This window comes from Passer montanus, unplaced genomic scaffold, assembly GCF_014805655.1.
Source record: "Passer montanus isolate IOZ18808 unplaced genomic scaffold, ASM1480565v1 scaffold45, whole genome shotgun sequence".
NCBI classification, from domain to species: domain Eukaryota; kingdom Metazoa; phylum Chordata; class Aves; order Passeriformes; family Passeridae; genus Passer; species Passer montanus.
In genome coordinates, this window is record NW_024369373.1 from 1,662,832 (window position 1) to 1,683,994 (window position 21,163).

At 38.6% G+C, this 21,163-nt stretch overlaps 1 protein-coding gene across 2 annotated transcripts in view; it reads right to left on the reverse strand.

Annotated features, from left to right (window-relative positions):
* The window catches only part of CDH13 (cadherin 13), a 434,027-nt gene that overhangs the window by 219,250 nt on the left and 193,614 nt on the right, over positions 1–21,163 (reverse strand). For both annotated transcript variants that reach the window (XM_039721144.1, XM_039721143.1), the window contains exon 5: positions 4,608–4,760. In XM_039721144.1, coding sequence (XP_039577078.1) covers positions 4,608–4,760 — 153 coding nt within the window. The remainder of the gene's footprint in view (positions 1–4,607; positions 4,761–21,163) is intronic.

The window sequence follows — 21,163 nt, forward strand, 5'->3', positions numbered from 1 at the left end:
TCAGCAGAGATTCAGCATCAGGGGATGATAAATCATTCCAAAAAGGATGTGGCTGCACTAAAATGGACTTACACAGACCAGAAATTCCTTCTTCTGCACAGGATAAATTACAGCCATTCACTTCCAGGGTTTTGCTATAGTAACACTTCCTTATCTGCAAAAATGCATTAAAGCACTCACAAATCTTTCCCACAAAATGCTCCTCAGCACCTGACCAAGCTAGTTTTCCTCATCATTGTGAAGCATTTCCATTGCTTGTTCCTTATTAAACGGGGAAATTGAGCCCATCAGGGCTTCAGCCTCACCCTCAATATGTGGCTCAGTCCCTCAAGTGAGGCAGCTCACAGCACAGAGCTGTTGATGGGTCTGAAATCTTCACCCTCCTCTCAGCCTACATGTCAGCCAACATATAGAAACAACTCTTCATAGAACTACACACTCCCACTTTGCTTTTCAGCCCTGTTAACATAAGTTTTCTAAATATCTCAGTCTGTCACTACCAGTTGCAAGGCATCCTTTCACAGAAGTGTCATCTGCCATTATGAAAAAAAAGCTGAGGGCTGATTTCACACCTCTGATTGTTAAGGATTTTTTTTAAAGCAAATAAAGCTCTTTACTTAAAAAATAATTAAAACTAACTCTTCATTAGCAGCTCAAATTGCCTAGGTAAATTTGGTCACAGCTCTAATTTGCACACAGTTTTATCAAGCCCCTTCATTTCATGCTTGCAGAGGATCAACTTCTGATTATTTCATCTCCACAGACATTTGTTGCCTTTCAACGATGGTAACGCCCTTTAAAAGCTTGAGTCCCAGCTGGAACACCCCAATGGCACTTTGCCACTGATGCTTTAGAGGCTGCAGGACTGGATTTCACAGCTGCAGGGATTCTGAGCGGTGGGAAGTGATGGGAAATGAGCTGCTGCAACTGGAGACTCTGTCCTGGGCCCAAGGAATGTCCAACCCCATATCTCATCCATGAGCAGTACAAAAATAAGGGATTTTTGCCAGGTGTGTTGGACCCACATAAGTTGGAATAAAGGACAGAGTTCTTGTAACTTCAAAACTTTTTGTCATCTTGGCAGTGGTAATCAACCTCTACAACTCTTCCTGCTTTTCCTTGCATTCTGCCTACAGATACATTACCCAGGTAAATGTGAGGTTTTGAAAATGAACCCAGGGGTTTTAAATAACAGATTACCCCATAATCACTGGTTTTCAGATTTCTATTTTCACTGGCCCTCTGTTTGACCCTTTGTTTCCTAATTCATTGGGGTTTTATCAACACTGAGCACAAGTAGCCTTCTGTTTTCACTGGCTCTCTGTCTGACCCTTTGTTTCCTAATCATTGGGGTTTTATCAACACTGAGCACAAGTAGCCTTCCAGCTTCACTGCAATCCTTTTGCTCTGTTATCACATCTCTTTAGAAAATCACTTGGTTGTTTTTTGGTTTTTTTCCTCAAGGAAAGAACTGAAAAGTCACTAATATATCTGTTCTGTTGGAATCAGAAAAGACTATGGGTCTGAAGTGGACTCTGAAGTTCTATAAATTATGGGCAGGTTTTGGATGGTGTGCACCTCACTGATTTGAGCTAGAAAATCCATCTTTAATTTCCCCACCAATCTCCTTCATCTGTTTTTCCACATCTGCACTTTCCAATAACAAATAAATGAACTCTTTGCCATTGTCTGAAATTTCTGACTTAGTCTGATTTATTCAAATCTCGAGAGAAAACCAAATATACTTGAGAGCATATTTATACAATGCAACACCTTTTGCTCCCACTAAATAGGGGCTCTAGGCTCCCTCTTATCTCACCAGCCCAGAAGCAATTCCACAACATGCCCAGAGCCTGCTTAAGCCCCTCTTCAGAACATCATTTAGAATTTTGTCAACAAGCTCCAGCAAGCCCCAAAGTAAAACGATTCCATGTAAATCCATGGGTGTACTCTGACCTGCAGAATTCCTATCAGGATGCTCTTTAACAAACCTCTCCAGGAGGAAAAGGAGTTGCTACACAGTTTTCTAACACAGTCTGTCTTTTCTGGGCATAACATCATCCCTGACTCCTCCTGCTCCTCTTCACGGGCAGCTTTCACTTCAAACTGAAGCTGGCTGACATCCCTTGGGCTTTAAGAACACAAACCACCACGTTTCATAGGAAATAAACTCATAAACCAAGTGGATTAATAAGTTTATTTCAGAGGGTGAGGGTGGTGTCATTAATACAAGCTGCCTTACATTCCTCTTGCCAGCTTGAGTGCCTTTGCTAAAAACCAAAGATTTTAAATTCATCTGGGTTTAAATCATTTCAAACTCATCTGAAAACACAACTTCCACACAAATGGGCTCCACTGAAAAGAATGGCAGGCCCTGACCCTCAGACAGATGTTTTCACCCTATTTTGAAATATTTTCTAACTTTTACTAGAAATAAAATACTTAAACAGGGAAAGAAGGGATTAACACAAACAATGAACAAAGTTGTCTGTGCAGAGTTTAATGTTCTCTAATTTAATCATGTCCTCTAGTTATGAATCCAGAGAAGAAACCCCTACAAGCTTTTCAGCATTCCTCCAGGAGAAAGAGGGCAGCAAACCCAAATTTTCAAATGTTCAGTTAAAAAAAAAATAAATTAACAGATTAAATATTCTTAGCTAATTTAAAGCATTCTGAGGTAGTAAAATCTACAAAGTTCTATGAAATACTGTGATCTCCAAAGCTCTGGTTTGTGCCCTATTAAGATTTTTCAATTATTACCCCTGGAGCACATATGCAATAAGTGCAGGGAATAAATCTGTGCTCAGGCAGAGCATCCCTGGGTGTGGCTGAAGGACTCAAACAGATTTTATTTTTTATCCTTCCCCCACCTCTGATTACATACTTGATATTCTGATGGTTTTTGTATTTATTCACAATGATCTCTTCTTTACTCATTTGCATTTTGCTTTGAATTTTTCGTCTTAGAACCACAGTGCCAGGCAGGGGGAAGCTCAAACAAAACCAGAAAACACTTTTTTGAGAGAAATTCAACGATATTTCAGGTTATTCACCTTTCAGTATACCAAGGAAATCAGGGAGAAAATCCTGTTTCTTCCTGACACCATGACATTGGAAAATAATGGGTTGAATCTGAAACAGCTAATCAAGTTGAGGGTTCTCCTTCAGAACATTCCAACCCCATTTTTTGCTGCAGGATGGGGGTGAGCTGCTGAGCAGAGTGCTGGATAATAGCTCAGGAAGCACCACAGCCTCTCATTCACATTTCTCTGGATCACCTGCTGTATGACATTTCTTGTGCATAACTTACATTGCTTCAAAGAGCCTCCTCTAGGGAAATGAGTTTGTCTTAATTTAAGTGTGTCTTTCACCAGATCAGATATGAGGGCCATTTGTGGTTTGCTGCATTAAGTTGAAAAGTCTACTATGATTTTCCAGGAGAAAAAAATATTCAAGGTTTATATGCAACACATTAAGGTGGAAATCCACTGATAAAATAAGAAACAGCTGGCAAATGAAGACAAGGAACAGCGTTAAAAAGAGAAACTGCAATGTTTTTCTTGCAAGGAGGACGTCAGCAACTCCCATAAATCCTGTGCAAGTGCTTAACACACATTTCACTGCAGACCCAGATAGGAAGGAGATGTTTACGTGTTGAAAACCAGCATATGGTAAATTTTAGCAGGGCTGGTTGAGTAGTAGGACCCATCACCAAACTGGGAAACTCTCCCAGAGAGGAAGGAAACAGCACTGGAGGTACAAGTGGTGATTATGACACAGCAGGAGATGAAAATGAGGGGTCAGGGATGGCAGCCAGGACTGTCCCCAAGCCTGTGTCCCACAGCAGGGAGGGCACCTTGTGCTCCCTCTGCCAGAGGTGGAGATAATCCCTGTGGGGGACACAAAAGGCAGCATGCACTGAGCACTTGGAATTCTGCTGCTCCTCTGGATCAGCACAGCCAGGGACAAGTTCTGTGAGTGCACATTCCCAGAGCTGGATGGAAAACATTATTTGACAGATCTTCTGTTTATTTTATGTATTTTGGGACAGGTTGGGGCAGCTGTTTTGCAGGTTTGGAGATCATTTGTTGGGTATTCAATGAAGAGAAACATTTTTATTGACAAGGAAAAGAATCTGTGGTAAGAACTGTGTAATTGATGTACATTGCATATGTGACATTTTCATACCATCAGAATCTTCTTTATCTCTATTAAAGATACCCATTACTAAAAATGGAGTTCAATGGTGGTTTCCACTGACCATTTGACAATAAAAATGTAAAATTCTGTAGTACCATAGTAACAACTTCCCCAAAAGATCTTCCTTTGTCCAAACAAAATTTTCTATTCAGAAATCAAATGCATACACAATATTCAGACAGCATTTCCACTGAAGATAAATGACAAGAAGTCCATGCAGAAAGCAGACAAATTTCAATTGCGTGAAAAACAAACACATTTACCATTTCCAACGGTTCTTGAAATTTCATAGCACAGTGGCTGCAATTGAGTCTTCAATTTAACTGCAGATCTTTCAGGAGCAAATGCACATTCAGAAAATGCATGCTATCAACAGAGAGGCAGAGATGTTATCTCTGGGTACTCACCTCGTAATTGGCAATCGCTTCTCGATCAAGGGTCCGGGTCACCGAGACGTCCCCGCTCATCTCATTGATTCTAAAAATTCCTTTTGGGTCTTGATCTACTCCCTTTCCAGAGAGCCGAAACTTTACTCCCTCTGTCCCTTCACTTCTGATGACCTGCATGGCAGGAAACAAGCGATGGGCCACGTTGTAAAATCTTTTAAACTCATCCTAAAACCACATAAGTCATTTCAGCCTTTCAACTAACGCTGAGCTGTGTTCCCTGCCAATAAAATGTAACGATAAAATATGATTTCAATCATTTACAAGACACTGTGCAATTTTTGTGTTAAACCCTGGAAAAGCTACTCATGTTTCTGGCCAGTTCCTATCTTATCTTTAGTGTCTTCAATTTCACTACTTAAAGTTTCTGTTATTCCATCACTGAATTCACTCTATGCCTAGAATTTGACATTTCATTTAATGCTATTTCTTCTTTTTAGTTAAATTGATGGAACAGCTACAAAAAAAAAAAAGAGAATATTATATTATATTGATTGCCAAGAAGCACTACCATTTCACAACAACCCTTACCATACCAGAGAGCCATCACACAATATTTTATTAGTCATTGTGAAGTCATTACACACTACTTTCATGTTGGGCTTTTTATCACCCCCAGTTCTCTTTCAAACCCTTCCTTTCCCAGGATTTTAAATCAAGGGGAAAATCTCTGCATGAAAATATCAGAATATCTTGCCCAGAATACTCCTGAGTCACACAGCTGGAATTAGTCCACTTCTCAAATTCCTATTTATATATATACACACACCCATGAGTGTATGGAAACTCCTTGTTACTATCACCTTATTTTGCCATGAGAACAAAATCCCTAAAAATCTGATGTCATTAGCAACAGTAACATTTACCAACCTTCAGAGCCACACAATATCAGTTATCAACTACACACTTTGCAAATTTGTATTTGTACACCAGAATCTGAGGGATTATAAATTAATCTTGCCCTTTAAGGCTGACAATCTTGCCAAGCCATTTCTTCCCTCTGCTGTTTGGTGTTCTTTTGTTTCTAGCAGCTTCATATTGCTGATTTCTGCAGAAACATTAAGGCAAAAATTTACATTCTGGTCTGAATTACAGCTCAGGAAGAGGAAGGGAGAAAGTGGCCTTAGAAATCTGGACCTTCTCCAATTTTGAGATAATAAATATGCAGGGTGTTTAATAATGTCCCTGAGGAAATAAATGTTTGCTGCCCTATTGCTGTGGGTTGAGCAATGCTGGTTTGCAGATTACTGGGCAGTGAGATTTTTGACTTAACTCCATAATCATTATTCCTTTATTTTAATTGAGAAAAAATCGCCAAGAGTTATGAAATAGGAAATCAGCATTTTCACAGATAAAGTTTTGCTTTCCAAACCCTTTGGGGAATGCAGACATTTCAGAGTAAAAACCGGTTTCACCTCTTTTTTTCTCCCTCCTTCCAATACTCAGAAACACTAATGGTTGAAGTTTTCTTCCTGTGTGTTTTGGAGTTAGTCATGCCAAAACACAGAGGCAGACAACACTGCAGGTGAAGGGGCAAAGTCACTTTGAGACTTCTGGTTTGGTGATAAAACTCTATCTTAATGGCTCCTACTGAAAAGTTACCTGCTGTTCAGGTCATTTTTGAACCAATTTCTGGTATTTTTACATCAAGCCTGAAAACATGAGTTTTTCTTAACATAAAGCTATGCTTGAGATTTTGCAATGTCGTGACCATTTCTCACTTTTGTAGGGAAAAGATGAATTGATCCTTTTGTGCCCTGATGTCTGAGACTTATTATGAGGCAAGTGCACCTTCCCCTATGAGAGCAGTGGCTTGAAAGCCACTGGCCAGCACAAAAGTCTAACTCTGAGGTATTTATACTGCAGCCATTTTCACCAGAGCCACCAAACATTACCTGTTTATGACAAATTTAATATGCAGCATAAACACAATGCTCCAGTTGTAACAATCCACAATAAGAAAGAAAAACAAATATTGCGCTTTGAAAGGGAATTTGTAAAAAAACCCCAGATGTTCATATGTAAATTTTTCTCCACACTAGATAGAAAATAACGTAGTAATGATGATGATAATGATAATAATAATAGCAATAGTAGTAATAGTAGTAGTAGTAGTAGTAGTAGTAGTAGTAGTAGTAGTAGTAGTAGTGGTAACAGGGGTCCCTGCAAACCCAACCAGTGGGAAAATTTCTTCTCAACATCAAATCTGGCAAAGATCTTCACCTTGAATTTGATGGTGAGACCTCCCAACGTGGTGCCTGAAAGGTCTGTGCTCCTTGGAGCTGGCACATCCCATATCTCATCCCAACTCCAGCTGCAAACCCTTCTCCACCATCTAAAGCATGGGAGGAACAGGGAGCAGAGGTGCTCTAAACGACTGGATGAGCTCACTCAGCTTTTTGAAGACTTCAGGGAACTGTCACATTGACAGAGCTTTGCAGAGCTTTTCCTTCCATCAGTTTACCTGTCCGTGCCTGTAGGTACTGCCCAGCACCTTCAGCCGGGTTTTGTGACACAGAGCCCAGCCCAGGAGCTGTGGGCAGCTCGCAAAAAGTCATTTTCAGGAGGTTCCTTAAAAAAGCTTAATTAGCCACAAGAGGGAGCCGCGAACTCCCAGGAATGTCAGCGAGAGCATTACCATCTCCTAATTAAGATGCTTATATAATGGCTGCATAGTTCAAAGAAAGTGCATTTCCCAGTTCACAAGGAGCTCAGTACAATGAAAAGTTTAATAAAAATCAGGCTTAATTTGCCATATGGTTTGGTGCTTCAGCAAGAGCAAGGAAGAAAACAGGAGGATTGTCTGACATCTCCTCTGGCAAGGCTGATTTGGAGCACTGGCACAAACACAGCCCTGTTCACAGGAAAATTTCCTAGCTTACAATGCATTTGCAGAACAATGCTTTCCCAATATCCTGGTGGAGATAAAACAAGGCCAGACTATTTCTGCTGCAATGTTTACTTTGGGATTTCATTTTTACTTTTCGAAAATACATAAATGAAATCCCACAGTGACTGCTACCTGAAGCCCAGACAGAAACAGATATTTCCATAATTTTTTCACAGTTTCAGGAACTTCAGTGCAGGTTCAAATACTGAAAACGTCTGCACCATATGGCAGTGGCTACGTGTTGCAGATAAAGGCTTTGCATTCTTAGGAAATGGTTTTTAAAGCAGCACAGGACCCCACCAGCCACCCACTGGGAATATGGATAAGGCAGGAATACTTTATCCAGCATCCCAATTTCTGCCTATTTCATTCTCCCTTGCTCTGAGCTGACAGGTCAGAGGGGACTTTCTGTGGGCAGATGGCTCAGAATAGACACCAGGTGAGCATCCCACAACAACAGGGGCTGTTGGAGGCTGTTCTCTCACCCAGGACACAGGGACAGCACTGGATGGACACTCAGCCATCGCCCACTTTCCCATCTCAAGGGCACTTCAGAGAATAATTGGGAATTGAAGTGATCCATCCCACAGGCACAGCACCCACTGGCACAGCCCAGCAAAAGGCTCTGTGATCCTGCTCAGCTGAAAGACACTTCCAAGCAAGCAGAGCATCACGGAGCTGACAGGAGCTGCTTTCTGCTGAACCGTGGCCAAAGCGTGTTTCCCCACTGCTATTTTTGGGCTGACATTATGTATCCCTCGCAGCCAAACTCATTTCAGCAATGTGATCCCCCTGTTGTTATGGGTTTATCACAAAAGTAAATCAGAGTGCTCTCAAGAGAAGAAGAGAAATAGAAGCACAAAAACCCCACGCTGCCCCGAGAGAGAATTCACAGTTCCGCAGTGCCAGCAAATCTGTCCTAAGCAGCACCATCCTCAGTCACCAGTTTTGCTCTTTAAGTGTTTGCCTCAACCACTCCCATAATTTCTTAGTTATTGATGCCAGATGAATTATAACAGTTTCATTTTTTAATTAGAAAACTAATCCCACCCCCAGACAGGAATACTTGGCTCATGTCCCAATTCTTCTCATTTCAGAGCATAGCAGTGTCTCACTTGTGGGGTTTTTGGGGTTTTTTTGGGTTTTTTTGTAGAGTTGTTTGGTTCTGGGATTTCCCACTTCCCCTAGCCTCTTAGGAAGCAAATTTATTCATGTAATATTTAAAAGTGAACTTTTTTTTCCCTCAAATCACTGTGCTCCACAAGAGCAAAACAATGGTTTAGGCTCATTGTTCAGAAATTGTTTAAAATAAACACACACTTCCTGTCCTGCCATACTGAAAATTACTCTTTGCAGTCAGAGGCTCCATCTGCTCCACGCTGACTCAAATACTCTTTCAACCAAAACAAATGCAAAATATTCCCATCGTTATTCAAAAGCATTAACCAACAGAAACTGCTTCATTACTGTAAGCTAAACATACAAAACCCGTGGCTAGAAAGGAATTTATATAATTTGCTGAGTTTAATAATTTATTATGTAAAAATTAGTACCTCTAGCTTCTTTAAAGAAATGTCAGATAAAGTGGCTGAGCATGGGAGCCAAATTGTGCTCGTTGATGAAGGCAGATATTGGCCAAACCTGACCTTGGTTTTCTCTCTGATTAGAATTTTCTCCAGATTCACTCCATGTGCAGGTGACAGGCAAGGAGATCCAGTGGATTCATTCCCATAAAATTAACAGGAATTCTAAAACTTCTCTAATTGATTGTGTCCTTTACTGGTGATAATTAGGGATAAACCCAGTACAGGATATTTTTCAGGCACCACCTTTTCTTGTTTGCATAATGGACCACTAACTTCACTCTATTATCAATCAAAGCACATCTGGGCAGGTGCCCTCTCAGGATGTTACCCAAAACATCCAAAACAAGTTGATGGAGACAAGAATGAACAATATTTGTGAAATTCAACTAAAGAGCAAAAGAAAACTTCAACAATTCGAGGTGATTATGGAAAGCAACACAGGTGATATCACAGTCCTAAATTTCAAACTATTTCCAGACCAGCTTTCAATGTCCAGTCTGTGGAAGAGGCAAGATTTTCAAAGCTGTGTCCCTCTCCAAGAGCTCTCCTGAGAAGCTGAATCCAGCCAGTCACTCTCCCACTCAAATCCTGATATCTGTGCTTGCAGCTGGAGGAGCCCTCCAGAATCCACAGGCACAGGATGGAAAGGGAATGCACAACACAGACCCAGCTGTGAGACAGCCAAGGCAGGGGAACACAAGGTTGAGGTGAAGAGTTTGAGTTCTGGGGGAAGCAGAGCTGGGAAAAAACACATTTAGTATCACAGACATTCTTTTCTGTGCCATCAGCTCCTGACATTTTTCTTGGTGCTGCTGACAGTCCAAATAACAATGCATATCTACAGATCTTCCAGAGAAAAGAGATGTACATAGACTAGAGACTGGATTTTACCCAGTAAAGAAAGCCATAATTCAGTTATTTTAAACTTTAAAGATCTATTTTCTACTTCAGATTCTGGGTGAAGCACATTACTACAAAATATCTGAATTTTGCACTTTAAGATACAGATTTGGCTGAATTATTGCACGATGCTTCTCAGTCAAAGATATTACTTAGAACTTTAAATACAAGGTAATTAGTCCTTTAACAAAGTTTAGATTCTGTGTTTGCTTCTGTGAATTATTTGTTATTTATTCTTACGTATTCATACACATTTAAACCCCAGTGGCACTGGTCAAAACACTTGCTACAAAAATAACAATTACTTCTTAGTCACATTGTTTTTCAGTTCTTCTCTTAAGAATTACAGGAAAAAAGGAACATGTGTATTATTACAATAGTACATCTGTAAACTGAAGTGTTTTCATATCTGTATAAAATTTCTGCAATACTCAGCACAGGGTATACTAATACCCTGAACATGAAAACTTTTATACCAACTTTCAGAGAAGGAACATGGGAATAAAAAAGACAGGCACTGAAATTAAAGTAATTATGAAAATAAAAACAAAAACCACACTGATATTTTCAAGAGGGCCCTTTTTTAACATTTTAACTCTGAGCTTTGTCATGAAAAACATTTCAGGAAGAGTCAGATTTAGGAACAAGCCTGGGAGAATTAAAGCAGTTTTAGCATATTTTTGATGCATTTTTGTAAGATTGATTAGGGGCTGCAAATGGTACCAATGTTCCTCGCCTGAAGGCATTCAGACAAAACTGTGAGTGCTCTGATCCAGCATCACACTGAAGACTTTATGTACATGAAGAAAATAGAACTTGCACTGCTTAAAAAGTGGGTGAAACATTGAAGGATCTTTTTTTTGGACTGGGGCTCTACTTCCTATAAAATGTACTATACCAACTATTCTTTTGTTACATCGGTGCAAAAATGTCTCACTAAGTAGAAAAAACTGCAAATCTGAAATTTGACAAGGTTCATAAATTCGATAGGCAAATGTTTCAACAGAGTATCTCAATGTATGAAAATGACACAATACATTAAAAACCAGTGAAGTTGTTTCACCACCAGGGCTCCATTTTCCAGATCTTTTTAGAATAATCAAAACAAATAGGATATTTGATATTCAACCAAAAAATGTCTTCTCAACATAATGGCTTTTTATCATAATTATGCATACATGTTTATGAAATTCAGATCAACTTTGTAGTGGGATGCACAGGTGTTCAAGGGAAGCAAAATGAATTTATACATGTGGGAGTCCTGGGCACTGGTGGATCCCTTCAGCCCCAGGTTCATTATTGTAGTTGTACACAGATGCAAGAATTCTCCCTGAAGAACCCTTTCCAGCAGCTGCAGGGATTTAAATTTGAGGATTTAACCAATATAAATAGCTAACAATGAGCATTTGCTCAGAGATCGAAGCGAAGTAATTCAATAAACACATCAAGATGTGCATTAGCTTTTGTAGCAGGTAATTCCTCAGCTTCCTTTTTCTCCTAATTTATAAAGAGCAAGAAGATTCATTACAAATAATTTCCCCTTTCCCTGTTCCTAGCAGTCTGTTTCACAGCTATATCTGCAGACTCAGGATTCTGTACACAGCACCACCTCCCTACAGCACAGAGGTCACAAACACAGGTTTTTGTGGCCTCAGAGGGAAAGGACTCAGAAATGTTCCTTGTCACAGGAGGCCTGGCTGTTTCACTGGCTGGCCTGGCCTTCCAGGAGCCATTTAAGCACCATATTTGATTTGCTATTTAAGTGACTTGCAAACCCTGTCACTTGGAGGAATTGGAGCACCACTCTCTGCTGAGTGACAGCCAGACGGAGCAGCTCCAAAGCTGTGCTCTGTTTGGGAAAACCTGACTGTGATTGACAATATTAAAAGAAGAAATCAAAAAATCCACTTAAAAACAAACAAACCAAGGGATTATTTGGATTTAAAGAGGAGCTTTACTGAAAGCTCCTCTTCACAGATCTAAAAAGCAGAAATTAAGAGGCAACATTGCCACATTTGATGATTTGGAATTGCAGGAATTCATGACTTAGGACAAAATACACAATGTGTAATCACCACAGGTGTAGCTAAATCTGGAAGAAATGGGAGAAAAGAGGAGACCAGACCCAATTTACAGCACCTCTTCCCAGGTATTTCACAGTGCTATTTATTCTGAATAAGATCAAAGTCTTAATCCATTACTGAGAGCCTCTTGTGCAGCACCCAGAGCAGCACAAGGCACTGATCTGGCCCTGGGCTGGGGGCACCAGGGCAGCATTTGAGCTGGAATAATCTGCTGAGGAGGGCTGGAGAGCTCTGCCCTGCCTTGTCTGGGGAATACAAAGCCCTGGCTGCTTGCTGTCCCTGCAGCCACGTTTGCTGCCCCTGGGACTCAGCTACAAATGTTATCTTTAGATCCATGCACGCAGCAAAGAAAGGAATCACGACCTGGATTAAGTGGGACCCTCCAGCTGGGCAGAGTAATTGGAATTGCAGAATAAGGCACCGAAGTTGCAGAGCTCACCTGAGGAGCTGAACAGGAGTAGTAGAGTGAGAAAATGGAGCTGATGAGAATGTTTCACCTAAAATGCTCTTGAGAGTTAAGACTCAGCTGAAGCTGAAGAAATTTCTTGGAAGATTTTGACTAATTTTATTTTTCCTTTAGCTAGTAACCTGATGAGTCTTGAATGTAAAAATATTTTGCAATTAAAATGAACTTAGAGGAATAAGTACCCTATCAAAAGTACTTAATTTTTATAATTGAAGATATTAAAAAAGAAATATCATGATGAAGGGTATTTTTTTCTAAATTTGGTTCCATTGCATGAAGTCTGTCTAATACTTGTGGATACTTTAAGAACCTGCTTAGCACCCAATTCCCACTTGTAGCAAACAGCCCACAGATCTAATTATAGATTTTCCTCAGTCAGTAGTTCCCTAGGAAACAAATCCATGGCTCATGTCTTGTTCATGGAAGGTCATGGGAGGAAGATAAATATTTTTCTGTGTATAGAAACTTATCTAGAGGTCACAGGTCTGCATCTCAGCAGATGCTGTGCTTCTGCCAAGGGCAGATGGCAGCTGTGTTTGACAATTATCTGAGATATTTAAAATTTTCAAACATTTCAGTATGATGAAGCACTGAATACTTCTATTAGTAATTTTATGATTTAAAAAAAAATTTAATTAAGATTTTAATTTTGGTTCTCTATACTCATTTTAATTTTTCTCAGTGGATCCGCCTCACTTTTCATGCAAAACCATCAGAGGTCAGTTCAAAATAGCTGTGAGTATTCACAACTCCTTAAAATTGTAGGCAGAAATGTAACTTAAAGTTATGAGTGGTAAATACAATTTGTGTTTTCTTCATATTGGCTCTTAAATTATCAATGTCACACAATTCTGATCAAAAATTTTACCTGCATGCTTGAAAAGCCTTTTGTTAGCAATTCCACAAGTGACTGTGTTTGAAGAGCTAACATGGACTACGTGTTAGAAACTTCTAATAATGTTACTCAAAAGAAAGTTTTAACTGCACCTTGATAAGTTTGACTGCTTCTAATTTGAAACAAAAGCAGTCTACAGTGACTAAATATTAGCACTGATGTATTTTTTTAATCTAAAACCAGACAATCTTATTTATATCATATTAATCTCCTGTATTAGTAAGAATCCTGATCATACTAGCACTGAAAAGAGATTCAAAAGACAACAAATGAAGTATCTATCAGAGTGACTTCTGCTTGGTTTTAGTAAAGCCAAGCACTCAGTTCATAAAGTGGAACCATTACTTGAGTAGTCAGAAGAAAATTAAGGGTGGATCTCTGATCCTGATATTTTCTCTGCATTTATTCAATGGCAGTTCTATTTCAAAATGGTAATTTGAATAAGAGCAGCCTGTACCCCAAGATTCAACATGCCAAACATGCAGGAATTCAAGGGGTTTGGAGAGACCCAAAACCCAGAACATCTGCTGCTTCCCAGGTACTCCACAAAAATGCAGGAGGTCTTTGGAGTAAACATTTAAAACTACTGATGCATTTCTAAAAGCACAGAAATGGATCAGGTGTAATCACAAAGTGCTGGTAGGCACCATGAGATCAGGATGGTTCCTGTCACTGCTGCACACCAAGCATTTATTTTATGGATCCACTGCAAACATCTCTCCCCTGCTTGTGCCTTTGTAAGGGCTCTCTCCAATAAAATTGTAGACAATAACAAAATAATTCCTGTTTACTCACATCAAGATAACTCTGTATACCTAATTCTGGACTTGCAAAACTATTTAATTCAATTTTGCAACAACACCAATTACCCAACCTGAATTTATGCAGAAAAGAGCTGCTCTAGGTTAGTGTGATAATTCATGCAAATTTTATAATTTCCTTCCTCAAAAAACTGGAAGCTGAGCCATAAAATTTAAATGCAGAGAGCATCTACATTTTGTGACTCAGCAAGCCAAAAGTTGTTGCTGTTCCAAGTGAGGGTGTCTTTGTTTTAGTCTCATCTCCTACTGACACAGATATTTGTATCAATATTTCTGCATAAACATTTGCATTTGTGTGTAAAGGTTGGCATCTATACCTGGAGAAACTGTGGGAAAAAGCCAAATTTGGAACAGGAAAAACTTAAACTGCTCTTTCTACATCGTGAAAGCTCTCACAGTCCTTACCAAGTGTTATCTTAAGTGAACCAGTTGCCACTGATTTTCTCTGCTGGCAAACAAATGTCAACCTGATTTCATCTAACTACTCATTTAGAATAAAAAACTCCACATAAAGCCAAAAATCTCCTACAGAAATAATCTGAAACGTTGAAGGGATTACAAGGGTATTGGAAAGAGCTGCACAGCTGCTTGCTTTGAGCTCCAACAGATTATTTTAAGAGTATAAGTAAGATTTACTGGTATCTCTGAGAATAAATAACAAATAATCCACAGAATGTTGAGTGATCAATTACACTGTGTTTAAAGTTTGAAGTCATCTCTTTTAAGAAGCCTTATTTCAGAATTCAGCCAAACTAGTGTCTTGTTGGCCATCATAAGAAAAAATGCCTTTGAGTCAGGTGACATAAAAATATTCTTCAAAATATTTTCCTATTTTCAAAGTGCATTGATAAATACAGATCTTTTCCTCAACTTTCACAAATAAAACTGCAATGTAATAATGTGGAGCAAGCATTGTCCACATCATTCCTATGGTAGCATTGCCCACTCTTGTGGAATATTCCAACAAAAAAATTAAAGCTAGAAATGCAATCTTAGTTAAAGCTTCAGTAAATAGGCTGTTTAAAGACTACACATGGCAACCTTTGGATGTTTTAAACAATAATTGTCAAATATGGGCTTAAAATATAAATGCTCTTTTAAAATATGAAACACTTCCAAAGTCTAAGATTACCTTTATGGGAAGTTTTAGACTGAAACTGTTAACATAACAATCTGTACTGCATTCATTTTAGAAAATAACTTTCTAAGGTGCCTAAAATGTGGTGCTGTTATCTTACACATCACCAGCTACATAAATAAAATTTTAAAATACAGCTTCAAAAAAAATTTCATTTTTGTCACTTATCTTTGTTTTTATCCCATATGCAGCTGTGTTTATCAATGTTCTGGGAAAACCAGTCCATCAATGTCTAACTTAAGTATTTTCCTACCAAATACACCTTAAAAACCAACATTTTATCACATCTAAGACTGCAGGAAAAAATATTCCATATTGCAATTCAGAATGTAAAAGTTGGTGGCTTCTATCAGCAACTATTAAGAATTAAAATATTAATGTTGAAGAACCAATATAACACACAGAGAACATAAATTCTGTTCTTGAATTAATGGAATAAAGTTTACTTTTTAAAGGAAGGGACCAGAGGGTAAATACACACAAGGCTCTAGAATGAAAGGTTTGATTTTGCCCAATGGTGGCCTGAGGCCAAGAAAAATTTGTAGGCAATAGAAATAATGAATTCTTCTTTTTTTAACACTACATTTCATAAACTTGCAAGTCAGTATCAGCCTCTGAATTTATCATTTATCATTACTTAAATCTTAATTACAGTTTTCATACAATTAAAACCAAAAATTGCTGAGATTTTTAATCCACTTGTGGCTGAATACAAGATATTTTTCCACTGCCTCTAGCAGCTTTATCTTTTCCAACTCTGACAAAATTAGATGCTTTCCAGTCACATACAATTGCTTTGCCATAACACTGTTCAAAGTCAAAAAATACTATTTAAAGCTAATAGTAAGATTTTGTGAAAGTTTGAGCTGTTAAATTACTAAAGTGTTACATACATAGGATTGGTGGATAATGGCTATGGCGTTCTTTATCTTGCAGAATGTAAATGTAGCTAATAGTGTGGAAAAAAATCATTTTAATACTTAGCTGAGATTGAAGAAAATAAAGGATAGAGAAAGACATTCAAGAAGTAAAATTCACACTGAATAAAAAAGAGCAAAAAAAGAAAAAGGAGATATTTTTATAAAGTATTCTAAATGTTAGAATGAAATTTCCCTCTTTTGTAACAACAAGATTTTTATTTAAATGAGCTCAGGAGTCATGGAGGTGCTGTTCCAACTACCAGAACAAGCTTGAGCAATTTTAAACTGACTTAAAAAGAACAGTTTAATGCTATTTAATGGGAATTTATCTGACATCATCTAGTCCTGCTATTCTAAGGGATATATAATGGCTTCCAAGAGAAAAAGCCCCATTGATCTGTGCTCTGGAACAGGGTCTGGGAGCTGGATCCACCTCAGGAGTGACCCTGATGCCAGAGCACCCTTGCAGTGGTGTCTCCTTGGTGCCTCCTTAAATTCAGTGTTCTTTATCCCATGGTGTTAATAAACATATCATCTATCCTATAATGATGGAATTAAAACAGGAGTGAAACAGAAACACAGTGCCATTTTAAACTGGCAAAATACAAATATCCAACCAGTCCCTGCTCCCCTTCAGTGTGCAGAGAGGATCCAGCTGGACTGTGCACCAATGTTGGAGCCACAGCCACTCTGGGCCTTGGCTTTAGCTCTGGAACAGCCCCAGCCAGCCCTGGAGCCCTGGATTTCCAGCCCCACCAAGGCACTGACACACTGCTCACGAAGGGAAAGAGAAGGCACACCCAAAAACACCGCAGGATTTCATTCCGTGGTGTTTACACTTCATGCTAACCACTCCTCACTGATAGTGGCATTATTAAGTGATAATCTGTAATCACCCACGGCCGTATTTGACTTCAATTACATCGGTGTGAATCCAAAATCCACCTGGTTTTCAGACGTGGCCTCAGCTCAGAGTTAACAAACAGCCCAGTCCATTCTCACCAGTTCACACAGGCTCAGATCATTGTTGCAATTCCATTATTCAGGACAAATGAAAGCATTAACAGCTATTTCTGATGTAATTAATTGCTGTCTCCCTGTATTTAACTGCAGTTATAATAAGACTGAAATATCCAAAGATAACAAATATTATATTACATACACTACTGAAACTATTTTACTACAAATTTACGACATATTTTTAGGTAAAAATGACCAGAATTCTCTAAAATATTAGCATCTCTCATATGAAAATAGAAAGATATGGAGAATAATAATATGCTGACAGCTATAAAGAAGGTACAAGAGCGCACCCATCCTCACAAAGAATTCAGCAATAAACTTAAAATAATGCCTTTGTCTCTTCTAATTTAAGGGCAATGCAGGTAAAACTGCAGCAATAATTAATGAGGCAAAAAGAGCCTTTAGATTAATGAAGCAAGTTAGTTTCCCCAGGATCAGGTACTGTTGTTTAATTTTTACCAGAAGTTAAGGCTCCAGGTATACGATCACAATTCTGAAATAGAAGTAAAAAATATTTTATGGAATTAGTAACATTTTTAAAATGTAAATTAGTCAACAGCCCATTGTGGAGGTACAAAAATAATTTAACAATGTCTACCAAGTTTATTAATAATTAAAATCACCTTAATATGTATGTTTCTATGGTTACATTTAATGTGTTTAGAATACAGAAAGATCTTAACAGAGTCCCAGGATTTCCCAGCTAATATGAAGAGCAGAGATGGCTTTGAAATTGATCTTTAGGAAGAATAGTCAAGTCATTTCAACTGCAAAGCATTCATTTCAATTTCAGCCAGAGAAATCAATGGGCAAGAAAACAGATCTCTCATCAATTAGGACTGCTTCTCTACATCTTTCACTTTGACCTATCTTGGGGATTTTCAATTGACAGCACAGTATATCAGCATTAAACTGAACCTACAGAAAAATAAATATTGGAGAAATTTATATTAGAAAATTTAGTTGCTAAATTTAGCCCTTCTGCAGTATCTTGGAGAGGAATCCTGAAACCACCCAGTTAAAAACCCCAACCTCCAGGACAATTCCTGCATGTTGGACAGCTCAGGACAAACAAGGGATGGGCCAGCCCAGCATCCCAGGGGGGAGAGCAGCAAGGAACCAAACTAAAACCCAGTAGTAGATATTATAAAATCTCCTTTACAGGAGAACTGGAAATGCACAAATTATCAGAAATGCCAGAAGAAGTAGCTTTAATTCCATTTTAACTGCAGATTACACACACCATCATGATGAAGGAAATGAGACACCTATATTCACTGCAAATGTGGGCCTTGGTAACTTAAATCTCACTGCTCTCAGAAATAGCTTTTTGTTTCTACCATTGCCTACATGCTTTTGAAATGCAGAATGACTCTTTAAATAATAAAGTAATATTTGAAGACAAATAATGAGTCAGACATTCCTCACCCCTTCTCTCTGCTTTCCAGACACATTTAAATGATAGAAATTGTATTTAGAAGAGCAAGAGCTTAACCTAGACATGGTTTGTGGAATTACACAACTGCAAAGTAACTATTTGTGCAGCCACCCTGAAATGCTCCTGCAGTGTGTTTTCCTTACAAAGAGCAGTATAAATATTTCAAAAATGAACCAAAAATTACAGAGGAATGGTTGGGGGTCATTCCTGGGTACATCCGCCCTGGATTCTCCCTGCAGTGGTGGTCGATGTCATCCTGTGCCAGCACCAGAAAGCCTCAGACACAGCAGCAAGGACACCCTTTCCTCTTGGCCTCTGCATCTTGTGACAACACACAGAACATCACAATGCCTGACAAAAATTATCAACCACCTCTAACCTTCAGTACTGTTAAATCACTCTGCAACACTCTAATCTTTCCATTACTTGTCAGTCTCATGACTCATTTTGGATGATCTGCAAACTCTGTCACTGCAACGTCTCCTTTTCCAGATAATTTCTGTTGTGTTAAACACAAATCACTGTATAAATCCTTGAAAATATCTATTGGCAAAACCTTCCCTATGGAAATCTGTTTCCACACTGATGTTTCAATCATTTTTAGCAGAAGGAAGCATTTCCTCTCAGTAGAGAAACCAAAGCATGGTTTATTGATCAGATTTATCTACACCTTCAGCTTCTCCACAGATCTTAATACATTTAGGAAATATGATTTGCCCTAAAAAGATCCATGCTGACTGTTCACTTCATGAACAATCCCAAGTTTATCTATTCCCAAGTTTATCTAGTTTGCTTCTTGTTGGAAAGCATCTTGGCTTTCACTGACTGCCTGGTGCAGGAATGGGATTCAGTGGGCTGTGGTTCCTAATGTTTCTCAAGGGTTCTTAGGGAGCTTTTTAAAAAGAATGGGAAGGATGTAACCCCCACATTCCAGAGTAAGTGAAGCCAAAGTGCAGCAGTAGCTATGTGCTACAGTCAGGAGTTAATTCCCAGTTTGAACTCTACAAACTTGCCCTTTCCTATTTTATAATATTTTTTTTTCTGTTTTGCTCTGAATCCATTTCTTTGGACACCTAATTTTGAGATACTCTGTCATTCTCCTGTCCCCTTCCTCCACCGACATCTGCAGTGTGGCACAGCCTCCCTTCTTTCTAAAATAATTGAAATATTTACTGGTAGTTTGTAGCTTTCTCTTCCACATTGACAGTAATTTCACTTTTTTAAGGGAGTTTGGGGATTTTGAAGAATCCTCTTACATTCTTTTTGAACCTCCAATAGAAGTAAAACTGTTTGCATGAACTGTTTGCCAAGTATTTGATTGTCACCCAGAACTATGAAACTCAAAATCTCCTGACTGTAAATTCATGACTGAAACAAATGGCAGGCCCTGTTCCTAAATTATGTGCAATGAGATAATTTCTCTCTCTCTTCAACATAATCATTTCTTTGAAAGCTACTGCATGAGGGTCCCCACGGTTCATTACACAAGCAACAGGGAGTCCCTCCTTGAGAGAATCAAGGACAAAACATGACAGCTGAGCTGCATTTTGCCTCTAGTCTTTGATTTTAAAAGCTGATGGGAAAATTTCTGTTTAATTCTAAAAATCTAATTAGCTCTGATGTCCAATAAGAATTTTAGAAAGTAGTCCTTTTGAAAAGCCTGTGAAGAAGAATTTATTTTTTGTTCTTGGCTCTGCTGCACTGGACTGGATTGTACCTGTCTCCATCTCCATAAATTATGAGCACCTATGCATACACGTAAGTTATCATCAGGGAACATGTGCTTCATTTGTTCCCAGAATTAAAAGGCTGTTCAGGATGGGAGTTTTCAAGATGAAAAATGTGGTCAAAGCTTGTTTTCTAGTACAGGAGAAAAAGAGCTGCTGGGTACAAACAGCAGCAGCACGTCCTGGGCTCTCAGCAGGTGACCCTGAACCACATCTGTATCTCCTCAGATGAAGAGTTTGGAACCACCAATCTTCGTGGAATCTTGGGGGAATAAACACCATCAATTTTCTGTTATTTACAAAAGTAACTTTCTAGTACTTACAAAGAGCATCCATCATCAGTCATGCCCAAAAGGAAACAATATGAAGTTTATAAGATTTCTCATTAACAGATAATTACACTTTTTTTTTCCAAAACATTATTGTATCATTATTGCATTGGATTTTTTTAAAAGAAAAAATAATATGATTTATTAACAATTAGGATTCTCATAAGAAAAAGTAATGATAATATAGGAGTTTGAAAAAATAATCCATGCATAATAAATTCTATTAATTCAAGTTAATTTTCGTGTTCCAGTGACCCTTAGGAAATTCAGGTTTGCCCAACAGCACAGTAATACTGGAGG